General features: G+C 50.1%; 1 protein-coding gene across 4 annotated transcripts in view; it reads right to left on the minus strand.

Annotated features, from left to right (window-relative positions):
• The window catches only part of LOC140197511 (oxysterol-binding protein-related protein 1-like), a 344,662-nt gene that overhangs the window by 250,207 nt on the left and 76,049 nt on the right, over positions 1-18,406 (minus strand). For all 4 annotated transcript variants that reach the window (XM_072257540.1, XM_072257558.1, XM_072257530.1 and 1 more), the window contains exon 15: positions 13,051-13,132. In XM_072257540.1, coding sequence (XP_072113641.1) covers positions 13,051-13,132 — 82 coding nt within the window. The remainder of the gene's footprint in view (positions 1-13,050; positions 13,133-18,406) is intronic.

Here is an 18,406-nt window from a genome sequence, read left to right on the forward strand (position 1 = left end):
CTTGGAGGGTCAGACATCCTGAGCCAATAGGCTGGTCCTGGACTTATTTCATAGTTTACTGGCATAATTTACATATTACTATTTAACTATTTATGGTTCTATTACTATTTATTATTTATGGTGCAACTGTAATGAAAACCAATTTCACCCGGGATCAATAAAGTATGACTATGACTAGAAACCATCCTATCCTGATGTATTACGACTGGGTTTGGTAACCATTCTGGCCAGAATTGCAAGCATCTACAGACTTAGACCCCAAGATCCCTCTGCACATCAATTAAAGACACGTTTTCAACAAGAACAAGTAAAATCAGCAGAGAACTAAATTTTAATTGCACTTTAAAACATCCTGGTAGACTGCAGCATACCTTCAAACCAAAGGTATCTTATGCATAACACTTCAAACCTAGGAACAGCACACAGGTCTCACTTCAAGATTAGCTCCTAATAAATATCCTTTCAGAATACTGAAGCATCTTTATCTTGAGCTTCAAGACTTTTATGTCTGCATTTAAATTAGTTCCAGCTCTCTGGATCATTTATATGCAGGAGGAGGAGGGAATAATAGAACATAAAACATTGAACAACACATCACAGTACAGGCCCTTCAGCCCACAATGTTGTAACAACCTTTTAGCCTACTCTAAGGTCAAGCTAACCCTTACCTTTCCCATCACCCCTAACAGCGAGTTCCATACAACCATCACTCTGTGTAAAAAGCCTTCTTCTGACATCCAGCCCATACATTCCTCCAATCACCTTAAAATTATGGCCTCTTGTATTAGCCATTTTCACCCTTGGATAAAATCTCTGTTTGCCCCTTTATCTATGTCTCTTATTATTTTATACACCCCTATCAAGTTACCTCCCAGCCTCCACTCCAGGAAGAAAAGACCTAGCTCGCTCAACCTTTCCTCATAAGACATGCTCTCTAATCCAGGCAGTATCCTGGTAAACCTCCTCTGCACCCTCTCTAAAACTTTCACATCCTTCCTATGAGGGAAACAGGACTGAACACAATATAATGAGTGTGTTCACTTCCATAAGCAAGGCTTATTTCCTAGTTTTAAAAGCTGGAAAATAAACAACAATCTTAAATAATCATCTTCTTTAAAGACATGACTGGGATCATCAAATCAAATGAATTACTGGAATCATTGACACAGGGACCCCTATCTGGTTCACACTAGCCCATCTCCAGTCCCATCCTCTCTCCACTGGCCTGCATACCAGCCACTGAGGGGTTCCACTCTGAGAGAGAAGGAAATCCCTGTCTAGAAACCTCAGCTGACACATGCACCACATTGCTGAGAGAGTACAGTACAAAGGGATCTTCCTGTGCACTCCCTCCAACTCTTCCCCCCCCCCCACGCCCCCACGTCATCTCCTGCTTTCTTTCAGAAGGGTTCCATGAGATCTTTGCAACCAGTTCTTGGGCCTCGGTCTCACAATCTACCTCATTATGATCCTGCGCTTTATTGTTTAACTGCATCGCATTTTTTCAGCAGTTTTATTCTGCATTGTTATTGTTTTACCTTATTCTGACTCAATCCACTATGTAATGATTTGACCTGTATACACAGTACACAAGACAAGCTTTTCACTGTATCTTGGTACATGTGACCATCAATATTTTGTGTCTTGACAGAGAGCTGGGGGGGGGGTGGTGGTGCTATCTGAATGATAGAACATTGATCAGAACAGCACGGAAAGAAGCCCCTTGGCTCATCATCTTATGTCAAACAAATTAAGTTAATGACACCTAAGTAATCCCAGCAGTGTGGACACGATCCACATTCATGTGCCTAAAGCCTCTTCAACACCAGAATTGGACTTGCTCCCACCACTACTCACCACTGTGTAAGAACAAAAGCTAATCATCTTTAAATATTCCCTTTCTTACCTTAAAGCTACGTCCTCTTAAATACATTTTTACCCTGGGAGGAAGATTCTAATTGTCTGCCCTATCTCTGCCTCTCATAATCTTATAAACATCAATCAGGTCTCCCCCTCATCCTCCACCACACCGCTGTCCAACCTCTTTTTATACCTCATATCATCTAATCCAGGCAACATCTTGGCAAGTCCTGATGAAGGATGTCAACCTGAAATATTGACCATCTAATAGCCATCATAGATGCTGCCTAACCCCAAGTTCTTCCAGAACCTTCTATGTTCATCCCAGTGAACCTCTTCTGCACCCTCTCCAAAGCCTCCACATCCTTCCTACAGTGGGGCAACCAGAACATAAGTGTTTTACAATCAGACAACTTAACCAGATTTTACAATCTAATCCAGATTTTTAAAGCTGCAACATAACTTCCTGACTCTTGAACACAAAGCTTCAACTGATAAAGGCAAACATGCTTTGATGCTGTATTGACACGTGCAGCCACTTTCAGTGAGTTATGGACTCGGCTCTCTCTAACAGATACCCTCAAAGGGATGAGTGGTTTCTTTCTGTGCTGCACGATTCCACGAGGGAGAGGAGAGACACAGGTAGCCCATCTCCACTACCGATTAGCTAGCGGTACAGGCTGAGCAAATTTAGGCTGGTTTTCCTGCAGTGTAGGAGGCTGAGAGGAGATCTGATAAGAGACTTTTGAAATTACATGAGGCATAGACATGGTAGAACGTCAGTGTCTCTTTTTCCACTGTGCTGAACACTAGAGGAGTAAGGGTGCCACAGTAGCGTAGTGGTTAGCTCGACACTATTCGAGCTCGGGGCATCAGAGTTGGGAGTTCAATCCCAGTGTCCTCTATAAGGAGTCTCTGTAAGCCTTCCCCATGGAATGTGTAGGCTTTCCCTGGGTCCTCTGGTTTCCTCCGACAATCCAAAAATACAGAGAAAAGCATTTTGACTGGTTGCATCCAAGCCTGGTGATTGTAAGTTATCCCGTGACCTGATTAGGTTTAAATCAGGGCTATCAGGGGCTCCTTCGCAGTGTGACTTGAAGGGCCAGTAGGGTTTATTCAGCTCTGTATCTCTAAATAAAATAATTTTCAATTGCAATTGATTTACTATTGCACATGTACCGCAACACAGTGAAAACCTAGTCTTGCGTACTATTCACACAGATCAATTCATTACACAGTGCATTTGGGAAAACAATAACAGAATGCAGAATAAAGTGTTACAATTATAGAGAAATTGCAATACAGGCAGACAGTAAGGTGCAAGATCATAGCGAGGTAGATTGTGAGCTCAACAGTCCATCTTATAACAGTAGGGTAAAAGCTCTCCTTGACCCTGGTGATATGTGCTTTCAAGCTTTTTTATCAGGTGAGGGGGGAAAGTTTAAAGTTTATGAGATATCTTTTTAAATACAGGGAGTGGTGGGTACGTGAAATGTGTGACCAGGCGAGATAGTAGAAGCAGATCCAGTAGAAATATTTGAAAGGTATTTAGACAGCCACATGAACAGGCAGGGATCATACACAGACAGATGAGATTGGTTTAAATTGGCATCACAGTCAGCACAGATATGTTGGGCTGAAGGGCCTGTTCCTGTGCTGTACTGTTCTACGTTCTAACACTGCAGTGTGGAGGGTCCATGAAAATCCTAGACTGGGGAGTGCTCCATGCCGATAATACCAACCATAAGACCAGAGCTGAGAACTGGCTGTGCTGTGGGTACAAAGGCAACATGTACCCAACACAGGGCATCAACAGCTTGGAGGATCTGTACCGAGACCAACACACAGAAGCAATCACAAAGACGACAGCCAGCAGCTCTGCTTTATTAGGAGTTTGAAGAGATCTGGCATGTCACCAGAGATTTGTACAGACTTCGATAGGTGCAGGTGTACAATGAAAGGCATTCTGACCGGTTGCATCAAAGCCCGGTATGGAGACAGGATCGCAAATGGCTGCAGAGGGTTGTAGTGCACAGCATCGCAAACTGCTCCAGAGGCTCCCGGGGTCAGACACAGAGAGCAGCTGTGCTGACTGAGCTGGGAGAAATCGAGGCAAAACTACTGGATAAAGTTCGTGGAATACTCTGGAGGTGGCTCTAAAAGTCTCTTGGACAACTGAGTGAGTGACGGCGCTGGTGTGGAAACTCGGTGTGGAGTTTTACTGCCGGTTTGGGCTGGGTTTGTTGGCGGCTGCTAACTGCGTAGTTCCCAGTTGCGGCCGCTGGCAACTCGCCAGGAAGCCGGTTCGCTCCAAAACCGGAGGTAAACGCCGTCGTTCCCCCCCATTGACATCGGGGCAACGTTCCTCCTCCATTGTTTTCCTGATTTTCGTCCGGTGTCGGTGCTGGAGCATCTGGAAGGACATTCCGGCCTCTCCCGGCCTGGGTCTCTGCAAGTCCGACGGAGCCTTTCCTGGCGCCGAGCCAGCGAGGAACTGTCGACTGCAAACTTTCCCGGCCAGTTATTCGACTCGTTCCAGGACTTCTAACCGGCACCGCTGTAGGATTCTCGGACTGGAAAGAGCGCCAGCATGCCGGACCGGTCTCCAGGGAGTCGCGGGCCTTCGGGGAGTTACGCAAGGGCGGCTGCCTCCCCGGCCTCGGACAACGCCCTGTTTCGGTCAGTGAAGGTGGAACGTGGGGTGCAATGTATTTTGCGCCCTGGAATGACACTAGAAAAGTGTACGGAGGCAATGGAGGACCTTTGTGGGGAAAGGTGGTATTCTGGCCACCGAGAAGGAGTTCGGAAAGGCGGTGTTCTATCTGGCGAATGAAGAGCTAGTGCACCGAGCCCTAAGCAGGGGAGTCACGGTAGACAACATCTTTTTACCTATGGAGCTGGTGACAGCCCCCACGCAACGTATCGTGCTTGGGCATGTTAAGCCTTTCATTCCAAATGAGAACTTGCTTCCCCCACTGGCCCGTTTAGGGCAAGTAAGGTCGGAGATCACTGCCATCCGACACAAGTTTAAGAGACACACCCTCCGCACCGTAATCTCTTTCCGGCGTCAGGTTTTCATGCAGCTGGAAAGGGAGGACGATGTTGAGGGCCGGTTTACTGTCCGGCACGAGGGAGTGGTTTATCAGGTGTACTGGAGCTCTGAGCGCCCGCGGTGCCATGCGTGCAGGGAGGTGGGGCACTTTCTGAGGGACTGTCCTGCCGCCTGGAACCCGAGGGAGCCCACTTCGGGCACCAGTGCCCCAGCTACCTCTGCCCCTGATCCTAGTCCTGCGCGTGCGTCTGCGCCTGCATCTGACCCTGCCCCCGCCCGTGATCCTGCCCCAGCCCCTCACCCTGCCCCTACCCCTGTCCCTACTCCTACGGTTGGGTCGGTCCCTGCTCCTCTCCCTGTGGTTCAGGTGGGGGACGGGGTGGAGTCTGTGCGGAGTAAGAAGGCAAAGGGGAAATCCAAACACAGTAAGAAGCGGGCCTTTGAGGCCGCAGAGCTCACGCCCATTTCGCCTGAAGTGGAGCGTGGGGCTCGGGGAGGTGCGCAAGCAGACGGGGCGATGGAAACAGAAAGCGCCGCCCCATCGGTGAAGCCTGTAACTGTGTGCTCCTCCGGCGTGAAGAGGAGAAGGGAACGTTCCCGCAAGAGGGCAGGGGATGTAGATGCGGGGGAGTCCCAGGAAGGGGTGGGAATCTGGGTAGGGGTTGGTTCTAAACCTGAGTCCCCAGATGTAGCCACCAGTCCTGGGGAAGATGGTATGGTTGTGCAAAAAGCTTGTGATAGCCCTGTTTGCACAAATGAGGCAGCCCTGGAGGCCTCCACCCAGGACCTACAAGTCAGCGCCTCTCTAGAGGCCAGTGTACCGAATAGTGTAAGAGGAGACGAGACAAAGCTCTCTCATTCTCAGCACCAGGCTGCTTGTGAATCCCTTGGACCAAAGGTGCCAGGTTCCCCTCTATGCCTGCCCCCTGGGGAGGACGATATTCTGTGCATGTCGACTCTAGCAATAAATGACTTGCAGGGAGTCCCTGGGGATTGTCGCAAATGTGGATGAGGCTGATGCGACGGTGGAGCGGGCAGGTAAGAGCGAGGTGCCCGCTGCGCGGTATGGGTCACAAGCGCAGCCATCTATTGGAACATGCGGGGAGGCCGATGGGGATTCTGTCTGCAGTTACGGGTTGGAGGGGGACTCTTTCGATAGTGAAACAATGGACATCCTCACCCCTCCTGAGAAGTCCCCATTGATACCTGTAGAGGAAATTAAGCATTTTATTCTCACCTCTGAGGGTGCCAAGCACCGGCCTCAACTAGCCTCGCTTCGCTGGCCCAGCATGCCGAGGCTGGTGAGGTCCCTGCGAGTCATCCTCGGACGAAAGGGAAAGAGAAAGAGGAATGCGGTGGCGGGGAACGACAGACGGCAACTAAAATCTTTCCTAGATGACCTAGTAAGGGACATCAGAGGGAGAAGCAGCCTCGCTCCTACGGGGGATGGTGGGTCACAGGGTGTCGCTGGTACCGCTCGAGCCCGGAAGGCAAAAAGTATCCTTGCTTTCTTTCCGGACAGTGTGGTGGAGGGCGCCTCCGCTCTCACCAAAATGGGCACAGCTGCTGAGACCTAGTGTGCTCCCGCCATGAAGCTTACCATAGCTAGTCTCAATGTAAACGGCAGCAGGGGTCCTCTTCGCAGGCATAACAATCTCTCAGCCCTCAGGGATGGGCGGTATACGGTGAGTTTCCTGCAGGAAACCCATACCATCCCTGGGGACGAGTCTGCTTGGCTCCTGGAGTGGCGGGGCGGGGTCTACATGAGCCACCTCAGCTCCATTTCTAGCGGGGTGGCGATCCTGTTGGCCCCGACCTTCCAGCCAGTAATTGAAAGAGTCCAGGACGTTGTGCCCGGCCGTCTGCTCCACCTGGTTGTGCGCATGGATGGCGTACCATTGCATTTTATCAATTTGTATGCTCCCAGGCGCGGTGTGATGCAGACGCGCCTATTCTGCCAGCTGTCCACCCTGCTGAGCTCCATCGATCCTGGGGATTGCGTCATCCTCGGGGGAGATTTCAATTGTACCCTCGAGGCGGAGGACCGTTCGGGCCTCCAACGCAACCCAGCATCAGCAAAAAAGTTAGAGGAGCTAGTCGGCTCCTTTGACTGGGTGGACAGCTGGCGGAATTTTCACCCCAACTCTAGCGCCTTCTCGAGAAGGTCTAGAGAAGGAGGTTCCAGGATAGACCGCATATATATCTCTCGGGCCTACGTCTCCCGCGTGTCGGCGTCCTCCATGCGGCCAGTGTCGTGCTCGGATCATCACCTTGTGTGGATGGAATTTATTCCACTACACCCTCGGGTGGGATCCGGGTATTGGCATTTTAACAACCGGTTGCTGGAGGACAGCCGATTCCGGGATTCGTTCCGAGCGTTCTGGGTCTCCTGGAAGGAGAGGCGGAGAGAGTTCTGCTCCCTATGGCTATGATGGGATGTGGGCAAAGCCCACATCCGGTTTTTATGTCGGGAGTACACTAGGGGGTCGACAAAGAGGCGGAGCTCTGAGGTTGAGCGGCTTGAGAGAGCATTGCTTGACCTGGAGTCCCGCCTCGGTCCGATCGCTGGAGACCAGCAGCTGTGGCAGGAATACCAGGAGAAGAAGGACGCACTAAGGAACCTGCAGCTCCAGCCGTCCTGAGGTGCGTACGTGAGGTCACGGATCCAAATGCTGCAGGATTTGGACCGTGGCTCACCCTTCTTCTACTCGTTGGAAAGGTGGCGGGGAGTTCAAAAGCAGCTAGTGGAGCTGCTGGCTGCCGATGGCTCCTCCATCACAGACCCTGATGGAATTAACAACGAAGTCCGTTCATTCTATCGGTCCTTATTCTCGCCTGATCCGTCAAATGCGGAGGCGTGTAATGAGGTCTGGAAGGATTTGCCTAAGGTCAGCCCAGAGGACGCAGTGCGTCTGGATGCCCCCCTGACTCGGGAGGAGCTGTCCACTGCCCTTCGGCAACTCCGGAGGGGCAAGTCCCCTGGTTTGGATGGACTGAGTGTTGAGTTTTATCAGGCTTTTTGGGATGTCCTGGGGGATGACTACAGCCTTGTCCTAGGGGAGAGCCTAGCCACCGGAGAAATGCCCCTCTCATGGCGAAGAGCTGTTGTGGTCCTACTGCCCAAGAAGGGAGACCTCCGCCTGCTAAAGAACTGGCGGTCGGTCTCCCTCTTGTGCGCAGACTACAAGATCTTCGCCCGGGCAATGGCCAACCGTCTGGGTTTGGTAATTGGACAGGTGGTCCATCCTGACCAATCTTACACAGTCCCGGGCCGCTCCATCCAGGACAATGTCCACCTAGTACGGGACCTGATCCACCTACTCCAGGAGACTGGGACCCCGGCAGCGTTTCTTTCTCTTGACCAGGAGAAGGCTTTTGACCGGGTGGACCACAGTTTCCTGGTGGGCACCCTGCAGGCTTTTGGGCTCGGACCACACTTTGTGACCCGAGTTCGGCTCCTGTACTCTGCCGCAGAGTGCCTAGTTAAGATTAACGGATCATTGACAGGACCTATCCACTTCCGAAGAGGAGTGCGTCAAGGGTGCCCCATGTCCGGTCAACTGTATGCGATCTGTGTCGAGCCATTCCTCAGCCTTCTTCGGCGAAGGCTGACAGGTCTGGTTCTGCGCGAACCGGACATGGGGGTCGTCCTCTCGGCCTACGCCGATGACGTACTCCTCATGATGACAGACCCCTGTGACCTGCGGAGGATGCGCGAGTGCCAAGATGTTTTCTCGGCAGCATCCTCCGCCAGGATCAACTGGGCGAAATGTTCCGGACTCTTAGTAGGCCAGTGGCAGGTGGACTCCCTGCCGGAGGAGATGAGAGCTTTTGAGTGGAGCACCAGACGTCTTCTCTATCTGGGAGTCTATCTGAGTCCTTCTGGGGAGACCTGGCTGGCGAACTGGCAGGACCTGGAGACAAAGGTCATGGCCCGGCTAGGGCGCTGGTCAGGCCTTCTCAGGGTGTTTTCCTATCGAGGCAGAGTGGTGGTCATGAACCAGCTGGTGGCCTCCATGTTGTGGTACCGGATGGTCACCTTGGCCCCCCCTGCCCCTTTTGTCGCGAGAATGCAGAGGAAGCTAGTGGACTTCTTCTGGGGAAAACAGGAAACACTGGGTCTCTGCAGCGGTTCTGAGTCTCCCAGTAGGAGAGGGCGGACAGTCGCTGGTGTGTGTACGCACACGACTGGCGGCTCTCCGCCTCAGGACGCTGCAGAGATTCCTGTACGCCGAGCACCCTCCCAGGTGGCACGTGTTGGCGACTTTCTTCCTCCGGAGGGGCTGCTGTCTTGCCGAAGATATGCAGCTACCGCCGGCGGGCGTCAGCCGTGCTGCTTTGCAGAGGCTGCCAGGCTTCTATCAGGACCTACTGAGAGTCTGGAACATGGTTGCCTCAGGCCGGGAATCCCCTCTTCTGGCAGAGGGCGGGGTCCTGGCCGACCCTTGCCCTGCCTCAATGGATGTCGGTGCGGCTCAGGTGTGTGGATCGACTCAAGCGGAGCTGCTCGTCAGGCCCAGGCCCCGCAGCCTTACCCGAGAGACGAATCCACACAACTTGAGCCGTCTCTCATCGACACCCACAATCCCATTCAGGGATGCAGGCAGGAGGTACCTTTATGGGCTGTTGCTCCACACCCTCCACTTCCTAGCCCTTGTCCACCGTCCTGACACGCCATGGCGGTCGGTCTTCCCACCTGGAGGTGAGGGGGGTCCCCAATGGAAGTCCCTTTACAAGGGAGTCCTCCCCATGCACCTTGGGGATCTTGGCTGGAGGGTGCTGCACAAAGCTGTGCCCTGCAATAAGTTCTTTAGTTTGTACACGGATCTCCCAGCCGCGTGTCACTTCTGCGGGCTGGAGGAGACCGTGTACCATATGTACGTGGAGTGTGTGAGGCTGCAGCCCCTTTTGGCGTATTTGCGTGGGCTGCTTCTCGCCTTCTGGTTGCATTTCAGTCCCACCCTATTCATATATGGTCATCCAGTAAGGAGGGGGGCACAGAGGGATGAGGATGTCCTTGTCAACTTGCTCCTGGGGCTGGCGAAAATTGCCATCCGTGGCTCCTGGAAAAGGGTGGCAGGAGGTTCTCCCCGGGCGGACTGCCTGGCTATGTTTAGGGGGTATGTTCGTGCCCGGGTGAACATTGAAAAGGAATACGCACAGTCCACGGCGACCGTAGAGGTGTTCCGGGACCGTTGGGCTCCGCGGGGTGTAAATGCCATCATTGATGAGGATGGCAATATATTGGTTTAACATGTATTGTCTGTTTGTAGTGTAGTAAATATGTTAGTCACTGGTTTTGTAAATATTGTATAGCACCGACATTTGTAATAAAGAATTTTAAAAAAAAGAGGGTTGTAGTGCACAGGATTGCAAACGGCTGCAGAGAGTTGTAGTGCACAGGATCGCAACGGCTGCAGAGGGTTGTAGTGCACAGGATCGCAAACGGCTCAGGCGGTTGTAGTGCACAGGATCGCAAACGGCTGCAGAGGGTTGTAGTGCACAGGATCGCAAACGGCTGCAGAGGGTTGCAGAGCACAGCATCGCAAACGGCTGCAGAGGGTTGTAGTGCACAGCATCGCAAACGGCTGCAGAGGGTTGTAGTGCACAGGATCGCAAACGGCTGCAGAGGGTTGAAGTGCACAGCATCGCAAACTGCTGCAAAGGGTTGTTGTGCACAGGATCGCAAACGGCTGCAGAGGGTTGTAGTGCACAGGATCGCAAACTGCTGCAAAGGGTTGTTGTGCACAGGATCGCAAATGGCTGCAGAGGGTCGTTGTGCACAGGATCGCAAACGGCTGCAGAGGGTCGTTGTGCACAGGATTGCAAACGGCTGCAGAGGGTTGTAGTGCACAGGATTGCAAACGGCTGCAGAGGGTTGTTGTGCACAGGATCGCAAACGGCTGCAGAGGGTTGTTGTGCACAGGATCGCAAACGGCTGCAGAGGGTTGAAGTGCACAGGATCGCAAACGGCTGCAGAGGGTTGCAGAGCACAGCATCGCAAACTGCTGCAAAGGGTTGTTGTGCACAGGATTGCAAACGGCTCAGGCAGTTGTAGTGCACAGGATTGCAAACGGCTGCAGAGGGTTGTAGTGCACAGGATCGCAAACGGCTGCAGAGGGTTGTAGTGCACAGGATTGCAAACGGCTGCAAAGGGTTGTTGTGCACAGGATCGCAAACGGCTGCAGAGGGTTGTAGTGCACAGGATCCCAAACGGCTGCAGAGGGTTGTAGTGCACAGCATCGCAAACGGCTGCAAAGGGTTGTTGTGCACAGGATTGCAAACGGCTCAGGCAGTTGTAGTGCACAGGATTGCAAACGGCTGCAGAGGGTTGTAGTGCACAGGATCGCAAACGGCTGCAGAGGGTTGTAGTGCACAGGATTGCAAACGGCTGCAGAGGGTTGTTGTGCACAGGATCGCAAACGGCTGCAGAGGGTTGTAGTGCACAGGATCGCAAACGGCTGCAAAGGGTTGTTGTGCACAGGATTGCAAACGGCTCAGGCGGTTGTAGTGCACAGGATTGCAAACGGCTGCAGAGGGTTGTAGTGCACAGGATCGCAAACGGCTGCAGAGGGTTGTTGTGCACAGGATCGCAAACGGCTGCAGAGGGTTGTAGTGCACAGGATCGCAAACGGCTGCAGAGGGTCGTAGTGCACAGCATCGCAAACGGCTGCAGAGGGTTGTTGTGCACAGGATCGCAAACGGCTGCAGAGGGTTGTAGTGCACAGGATCGCAAACGGCTGCAGAGGGTTGTAGTGCACAGGATTGCAAACGGCTGCAGAGGGTTGCAGAGCACAGCATCGCAAACGGCTGCAGAGGGTTGTTGGGCACAGGATCGCAAACGGCTGCAGAGGGTTGAAGTGCACAGGATCGCAAACGGCTGCAGAGGGTTGCAGAGCACAGCATCGCAAACGGCTGCAGAGGGTTGTTGTGCACAGGATCGCAAACTGCTGCAGAGGGTTGTAGTGCACAGGATCGCAAACGGCTGCAGAGGGTTGAAGTGCACAGGATCGCAAACGGCTGCAGAGGGTCGTAGTGCACAGCATCGCAAACGGCTGCAGAGGGTCGTAGTGCACAGGATCGCAAACGGCAGCAGAGGGTCGTGGTGCACAGGATCGCAAACGGCTGCAGAGGGTTGTAGTGCACAGGATTGCAAACGGCTGCAGAGGGTTGTAGTGCACAGGATCGCAAACGGCTGCAGAGGGTTGTAGTGCACAGGATTGCAAACGGCTGCAGAGGGTTGTAGTGCACAGGATCGCAAACGGCTGCAGAGGGTTGTAGTGCACAGGATTGCAAACTGCTGCAGAGGGTCGTAGTGCACAGCATCGCAAACGGCTGCAGAGGGTTGTAGTGCACAGGATCGCAAACGGCAGCAGAGGGTCGTGGTGCACAGGATCGCAAACGGCTGCAGAGGGTTGTAGTGCACAGGATTGCAAACGGCTGCAGAGGGTTGTAGTGCACAGGATCGCAAACTGCTGCAAAGGGTTGTTGTGCACAGGATCGCAAACGGCTGCAGAGGGTTGTAGACTCAGCCAGCTTCGTCACAGTCACAACCCTCCTCACCATCAAGGGCATCTTCTAGAGGCAGTGTCTCAAGGCGGCATCCACTCAAGGACCCTCACCGTGCGGGATACACCCGCTTCTCACTACTACCATCAGGGAGAAGGTATAGGAGCATTGCGGGCACACAGTCAATTATTCAGGGACAACTTCTCCTCCACCATCAGATTTCTGAATGGTCTATGAACACCACCTCATTATTCCTCCTTCACATTATTAGTTTTATAACCTACGCCTTGCACTGTAATGCTGCCGCAAAACAGATTTCACGACGTTTGTCAGTGATTCTGACTCACTTTAACACTGAAGACAAGGGCAGCCACACACTGAACAAACAACAGACCCCCAGGGGAACTCAGCAGGTCGAGCAGAACCTGTGGTGGTAGAGGAATGATTGATATTTTGGAATGAAAACCTGCGTCAAACCTCAAACTGAAGCATCTGCTGCCCGTTTCTCTGCACAGATATTTCCTGACCTGCCAAGTTCCTCCAACAGTTTGCTTATTGCTCCACATTCCAGCATTTGCAGAACATGGTTCTCCAAAAGATGTAAGTGTAGTTGTGAAAAACTTCATTACCTTTTATAAACTCCGGACTACCAACCAGGGAGAGCAAGTTGGAAACCTCTTTCTCCACCTTCTGATGGCAGCTCTGCACCGTCTGTGAGTAGAAGATAGAACGATGAACAGCAATGGACAACCTCTGTCCTAATGGACACATCTACACAAGTCATGACGTGAAAGGCACCTGCTACCAGGGCTGTCGGTCTAACAGACTTGGTTCTGTAGTAGATCCTATTGCCTGAGTGATGTGAGGTTTCAAGTCTCCACTCGAGCTACTTCAGCAGGAAACCAAGATTCAGAATGAGAGTCAGGCCTATTGCCACTGACTTAGATGATGTAAACTTCACCTCAACGCAGAGTGCTACTCCCTGCAGATCCACTCATTACTTGCGTTGTACTTTTTGTGGCAGTCTAAAATTACTATAAATTACAAAATACATAAATAGTGCAAAAACAAAAGGATTGGCGAGGTAATGTTCATGGGCCATTCATAATCTGACAGCAGAGAGAAAGGACTGCTCCTGAATCACTGAGTGTTGGTCTCAGGCTCCGGTACCTCCTCCCCGATGGTAGCAATGAGAATAAGGCCAGGCCCAGCTAGTGAGGGTATATATGCCCCCTTCTTGAGTCACCACCTCTTGAAGTTGCTCTTGATATGGTGTGGGGGTGGGGGTGTGGAACTTGCGATGGAGCTGGCTAACTCTACAAACCTTCGCAGTCCCTTGCTATGCCAGACATTGAAGCTGCCATACCAGGCCGTAATGCAACCGGTCAAAATGCTCTTCACTGTACATCTGTAGAAACGTGCAGGTCTTCAGTGACCTACCAAATCTCCTCAAAAGAGCCACTGCATCACCACTGCATCAATACACTGGGCACGGGACAAATCCCTGAGATATTAACACCCAGGAAATTAAAGCCACTCACCCTATAAAAAGCATATACAAGTTTAATGTTTTTGAATTGTAGAATCTAGTGCACTTGCTCGACTGAGTGAAAGTGAAGGGCACAGAGAGACCACAGTCCCGATTCCTCAGACTGATGGAGTGAGTGCAGGGAGAATGCGTTCTCACATGGGGGAAGTGTATCTGAAGGTTTCTCAGTCTAAGGAAGTTACCACAAAACTCAAGAGGAATTCAGTCGAAACCCCCTTCCTGTATCACAGCTTGGTATGGAATCAGAGGGATCTTGATCAGCTGGGTTGGTGGGCCAAGGAACGGCAAATAAGAGTTTAAACACGAGACACTGCACTTTGGGAAGAAAAATTAGGGCAGGGCTTCCACAGTCAATGGTGGTGTCCCAGGGAGTATTGTAGAACAGAGAGGCCCTAGAAGTACAAGTACATGGTTCCCTGAAAGTGGTACTCAGGTAGACAAGGTGGTGAGGAAGACTTTTGACTCACTGGGCATCAATCAAGGCACTGAGTTGGGAATGGTGGGGAGAATGAGAGTGAGGGTTGGGAATAGTGGGGAGAATGAGAGTGAGGGTTGGGAATGGTGGGGAGAATGAGAGTGAGGGTTGGGAATGGTGGGGAGAATGAGAGTGAGGGTTGGGAATGGTGGGGAGAATGAGAGTGAGGGTTGGGAATGGTGGGGAGAATGAGAGTGAGGGTTGGGAATGGTGGAGAGAATGAGAGTGAGGGTTGGGAATGGTGGAGAGAATGAGAGTGAGGGTACACGATGGTGTACCAGTCGAGTGTCTCCTTTGTCATGGATGGTGCCGAATTTCACTGCAGATCCTTTCAAAATCAAAAGCAAAGAGACAATTATTGACAACAGGAGGAGGTAAATGAGCCAGTCCTCAGTGGAGGATTGGAGGTGGAGAAGGTCAGTAACTTTAAATTCCTTTTGTCAACATATCATATTGACGTAGTTAGGCTTTTTCCATTGAGAGTGGGGAAGATTCAAACAAGAGGACATGGGTTGAGAGTTAAAGGACAAAAGTTTAGGGGTACCATGAGGAGGAACTTCTTTACTCAGAGAGTGGTAGCTGTGTGGAATGAGCTTCCAGCAGAAGTGGTTGAGGCAGGTTCGATGTTGTTGTTTAAAGTTAAATTGGATAGATATGTAGACAGGGAAGGAATGGAGTGTTATGGGCTGAGTGCAGGTCAGTGGGACTAGGAGAGGGTAAGAGCTCGGCACGGACTAGAAGGGCCGAGATGGCCTGTTTCCGTGCTGTAATTGTTATATGGTTATATCAGAGGATCTGTCCTGGGACTAGCACTTACAGGAAGTGGCATCACAAAAAAGGCATGACAGCATCTCTACTTTATGAGAAGTTTTGTCACAAAACACCTTGACAAACTTCTACAGATGCACAGTGGAGTGTATCCTAACTGGTTGCATCACAACCTGATATGGAAACACCAATTCACAGGAATGGAAAAGGTCTCCGGAAAGTGATAAATACAGCACAAACCATCACGTGTGAAGCTCTCCATACCATTGAGTACACTTAAACGGCTTCATCACCATCTGGTATAGAGGGGTCACTGTCGAGAATCGGAAAAGGCTGCAGAAAGTTGTAAACTCAGCCAGCTCCATCATGGCCCAGACACTCACTTTCAAGGACACTTTACAACTCATGTTCTCAGTATTTTTTTTCATTTGCAGAGTTTACCTTCTTTGTTGTTTGTCAGTCTTTGTTTATGTATGCTTTTTTGTGGATTCTATTGTATTTCTTTATTCTTATGTAAATCCCAGCAAGAAAACGAATCTCAATCTAGTACATGGAAATCTGCACGTACTATGATAATAAATTTAACTTGAACATTCAGAAATGAGGAGGGGGGCATTTATGAGGGAAAGGCACAAAGGAACCACAGCAGGTGCCACTGAAGCTGTTTACAAACACTGACAGTTGGAGCAACATGTTGTAACTGGAGTTGGTTTCTGCCAGTTGTACCGTTCAATTCAAACACTCTTTGATCTACAGATATTTTCATCTCGGACAAGCATTGTTCATCTGTATTTGTGTGGGGAAGACGAGGTTGTGGTCATCACTGAATCATGGCTGAAGGATGGTTGAAGTTGGGAGGCAAATGTGCATCGTATCAGAGGGATAGGAAGGTAGGCAGAAGGGGAGGCGTGGCTCTGCTGGTAAAGAATGGCATCAAATCAGCAGAAAGATGTGAAAGGAGAAAGGAAGATATTGCATCCTTGTGGGTTGAGTTAAGAAACTGCAAGGGTAAAAGGACCCTGATGGCAGTTATATACAGGCCTCCTAACAGTAGCAGAGATGTGGAACACAGATTACAACAGGAAATAAAAACGGCGTATCACAAGGGCACATGGGAGATTTCAACATGCAGGTCAATTGGGAAAATCAGGTTGTTAATAGATCCCAAGAGGGTGAAGTTGCTGATTGTCCATGAGATGGCTTTTTAGAGCAGCTTATCATGAGCCTGCTAGGGGATCAGCTATACTGGGTTGGATGTTATGTAATGAAGTGGAGGTAATTAGGGAGCTTAATATGATTGAGTTCAACTTGATATTTGATAGAGAGAAAATAAAGTTTAATGTAGCATTATTTCAGTGGAGTAAAGGAAATTACAGTGGTATGAGAGAGGAGTTGGCCAAAGTAAATTGGAAGGAGATGTTGGCAGGGATGACAGCAGAGCAGCAATGGCGTGAGTTTCTGAGAAAAAAATGAAGGTACAAGATAGATGCATTCCAAAAACAAAGAAATAGTCAAATAGCAAAATAGAACAACCGTGGTTGACAAGGGAAGTCAAAGCTAATGTAAAAGCAAAAGAAAGGGTAAAAAAAAAACAATGCAAAGACTAGCGGGAAGACAGATGATTGTGAAGCTTCTAAAAACCTACAGAGCACAAAAAGAATCATTAGGAGGGAAAAGATGAAATATGAAAGCAAGCTGGCAAACAATATCAAAGTGGATAGTAAAAGCTTTTTCAAGTGTGTAAAAAAAAAAGATGAGATTGAATGTAGGGCCACTAGGCAATGAGGCTGGAGAAATATTAACAGAGGAGAAGGAGATGGCAAATGAACTAAATGAGTATTTTGCATCAGTCTTCACTATGGAAGACACTAGCAGTGTGCCAGATGTTGAAGGGTGCGAGGGAAGAGAAGTGAGAGCAGTTACTATTACAAGGGAGAAAGTGCTCAAAAAGCTGGAAGTCCTATGGGTACATAAATCACCCGGATCAGATGAACTGCACCCTAGGATTCTGAAAGTGATCGCAGTAGAGATTGTGGAGGCATTAGTAATGATCTTTCAAAAATCATTGGACTCTTTCAAATGTCACACCACTCTTTAAGAAACATAGAAAACCTATAGTACAATACAGGCCCTTCGGCCCACAAAGCTGTGCCGAACATGTCCTTACCTTAGAAATTACCCAGGGTTACCCATAGCCCTCTATTTTTCTAAGCTCCATGTACCTATCCAGGAGTCTATTAAAAAACCCCATCATATCTGCCTCCACCACTGTCGCCAGTAGCCCATTCCACACCACTCTCTACGTAAAAAACTTACCCCTGACATCTCCTCCATACCTACTTCCAAGCAGCTTAAAACTGTGCCCTCTCATGTTAACCATTTCAGCCCTGGAAAAAAGCCTCTGACTATCCATACGATCAATACCTCTCATCATCTTATACACCTCTATCAGGTCACCTCTCATCCTCTGTCACTCCAAGGAGAAAAGGCCAAGTTCACTCAACCTATTCTCGTAAGGCATGCTCCCCAATTCAGGCAACATCCTTGTAAATCTCCTCTGCACCCTTTCTATGGTTTCCACATCCTTCCTGTAGTGAGGCGACCAGAACTGAGCACAGTACTCCAAGTGGGGTCTGACCAGGGTCCTATATAGCTGCAACATTACCTCTCGGCTCCTAAACTCAATCCCACAATTGATGAAGGCCAATGCACCATATGTCTTCTTAACCACAGAGTCAACCTGTGTTGTAGCTTTGAGTGTCCTATGGACTCAGACCCCAAGATCCCTCTGATCCTCCACACTGCCAAGAGTCTTACCATTAATACTATATTCTGCCATCATATTTGACCTATCAAAATGAAGCACCTCACACTTATCTGGGTTGAACTCCATCTGCCACTTCTCAGCCCAGTTTTGCATCCTATCAATGTCCCGTTGTAACCTGTGACACCTTCCACACTATCCATAACACCTCCAACCTTTGTGTCATCAGCAAATTTACTATCCCACCCCTCCACTTCCTCATCCAGGTCATTTATAAAAAAAAGAAGGCAAAAGAAAGGAAATTATAGACCTGTTAGCCTGACCGCAGTGGTTGGGAAGATGTTGGAGTCAACTGTCAGGGATGAGGTTGTGGAGTACTTGGTGACTCAAGAGAAGATAGGACAAAGTCAGCATGGTTTCCTTAAGGGA

This window comes from Mobula birostris, chromosome 1 (assembly GCF_030028105.1).
Source record: "Mobula birostris isolate sMobBir1 chromosome 1, sMobBir1.hap1, whole genome shotgun sequence".
Lineage (NCBI taxonomy): Eukaryota > Metazoa > Chordata > Chondrichthyes > Myliobatiformes > Myliobatidae > Mobula > Mobula birostris.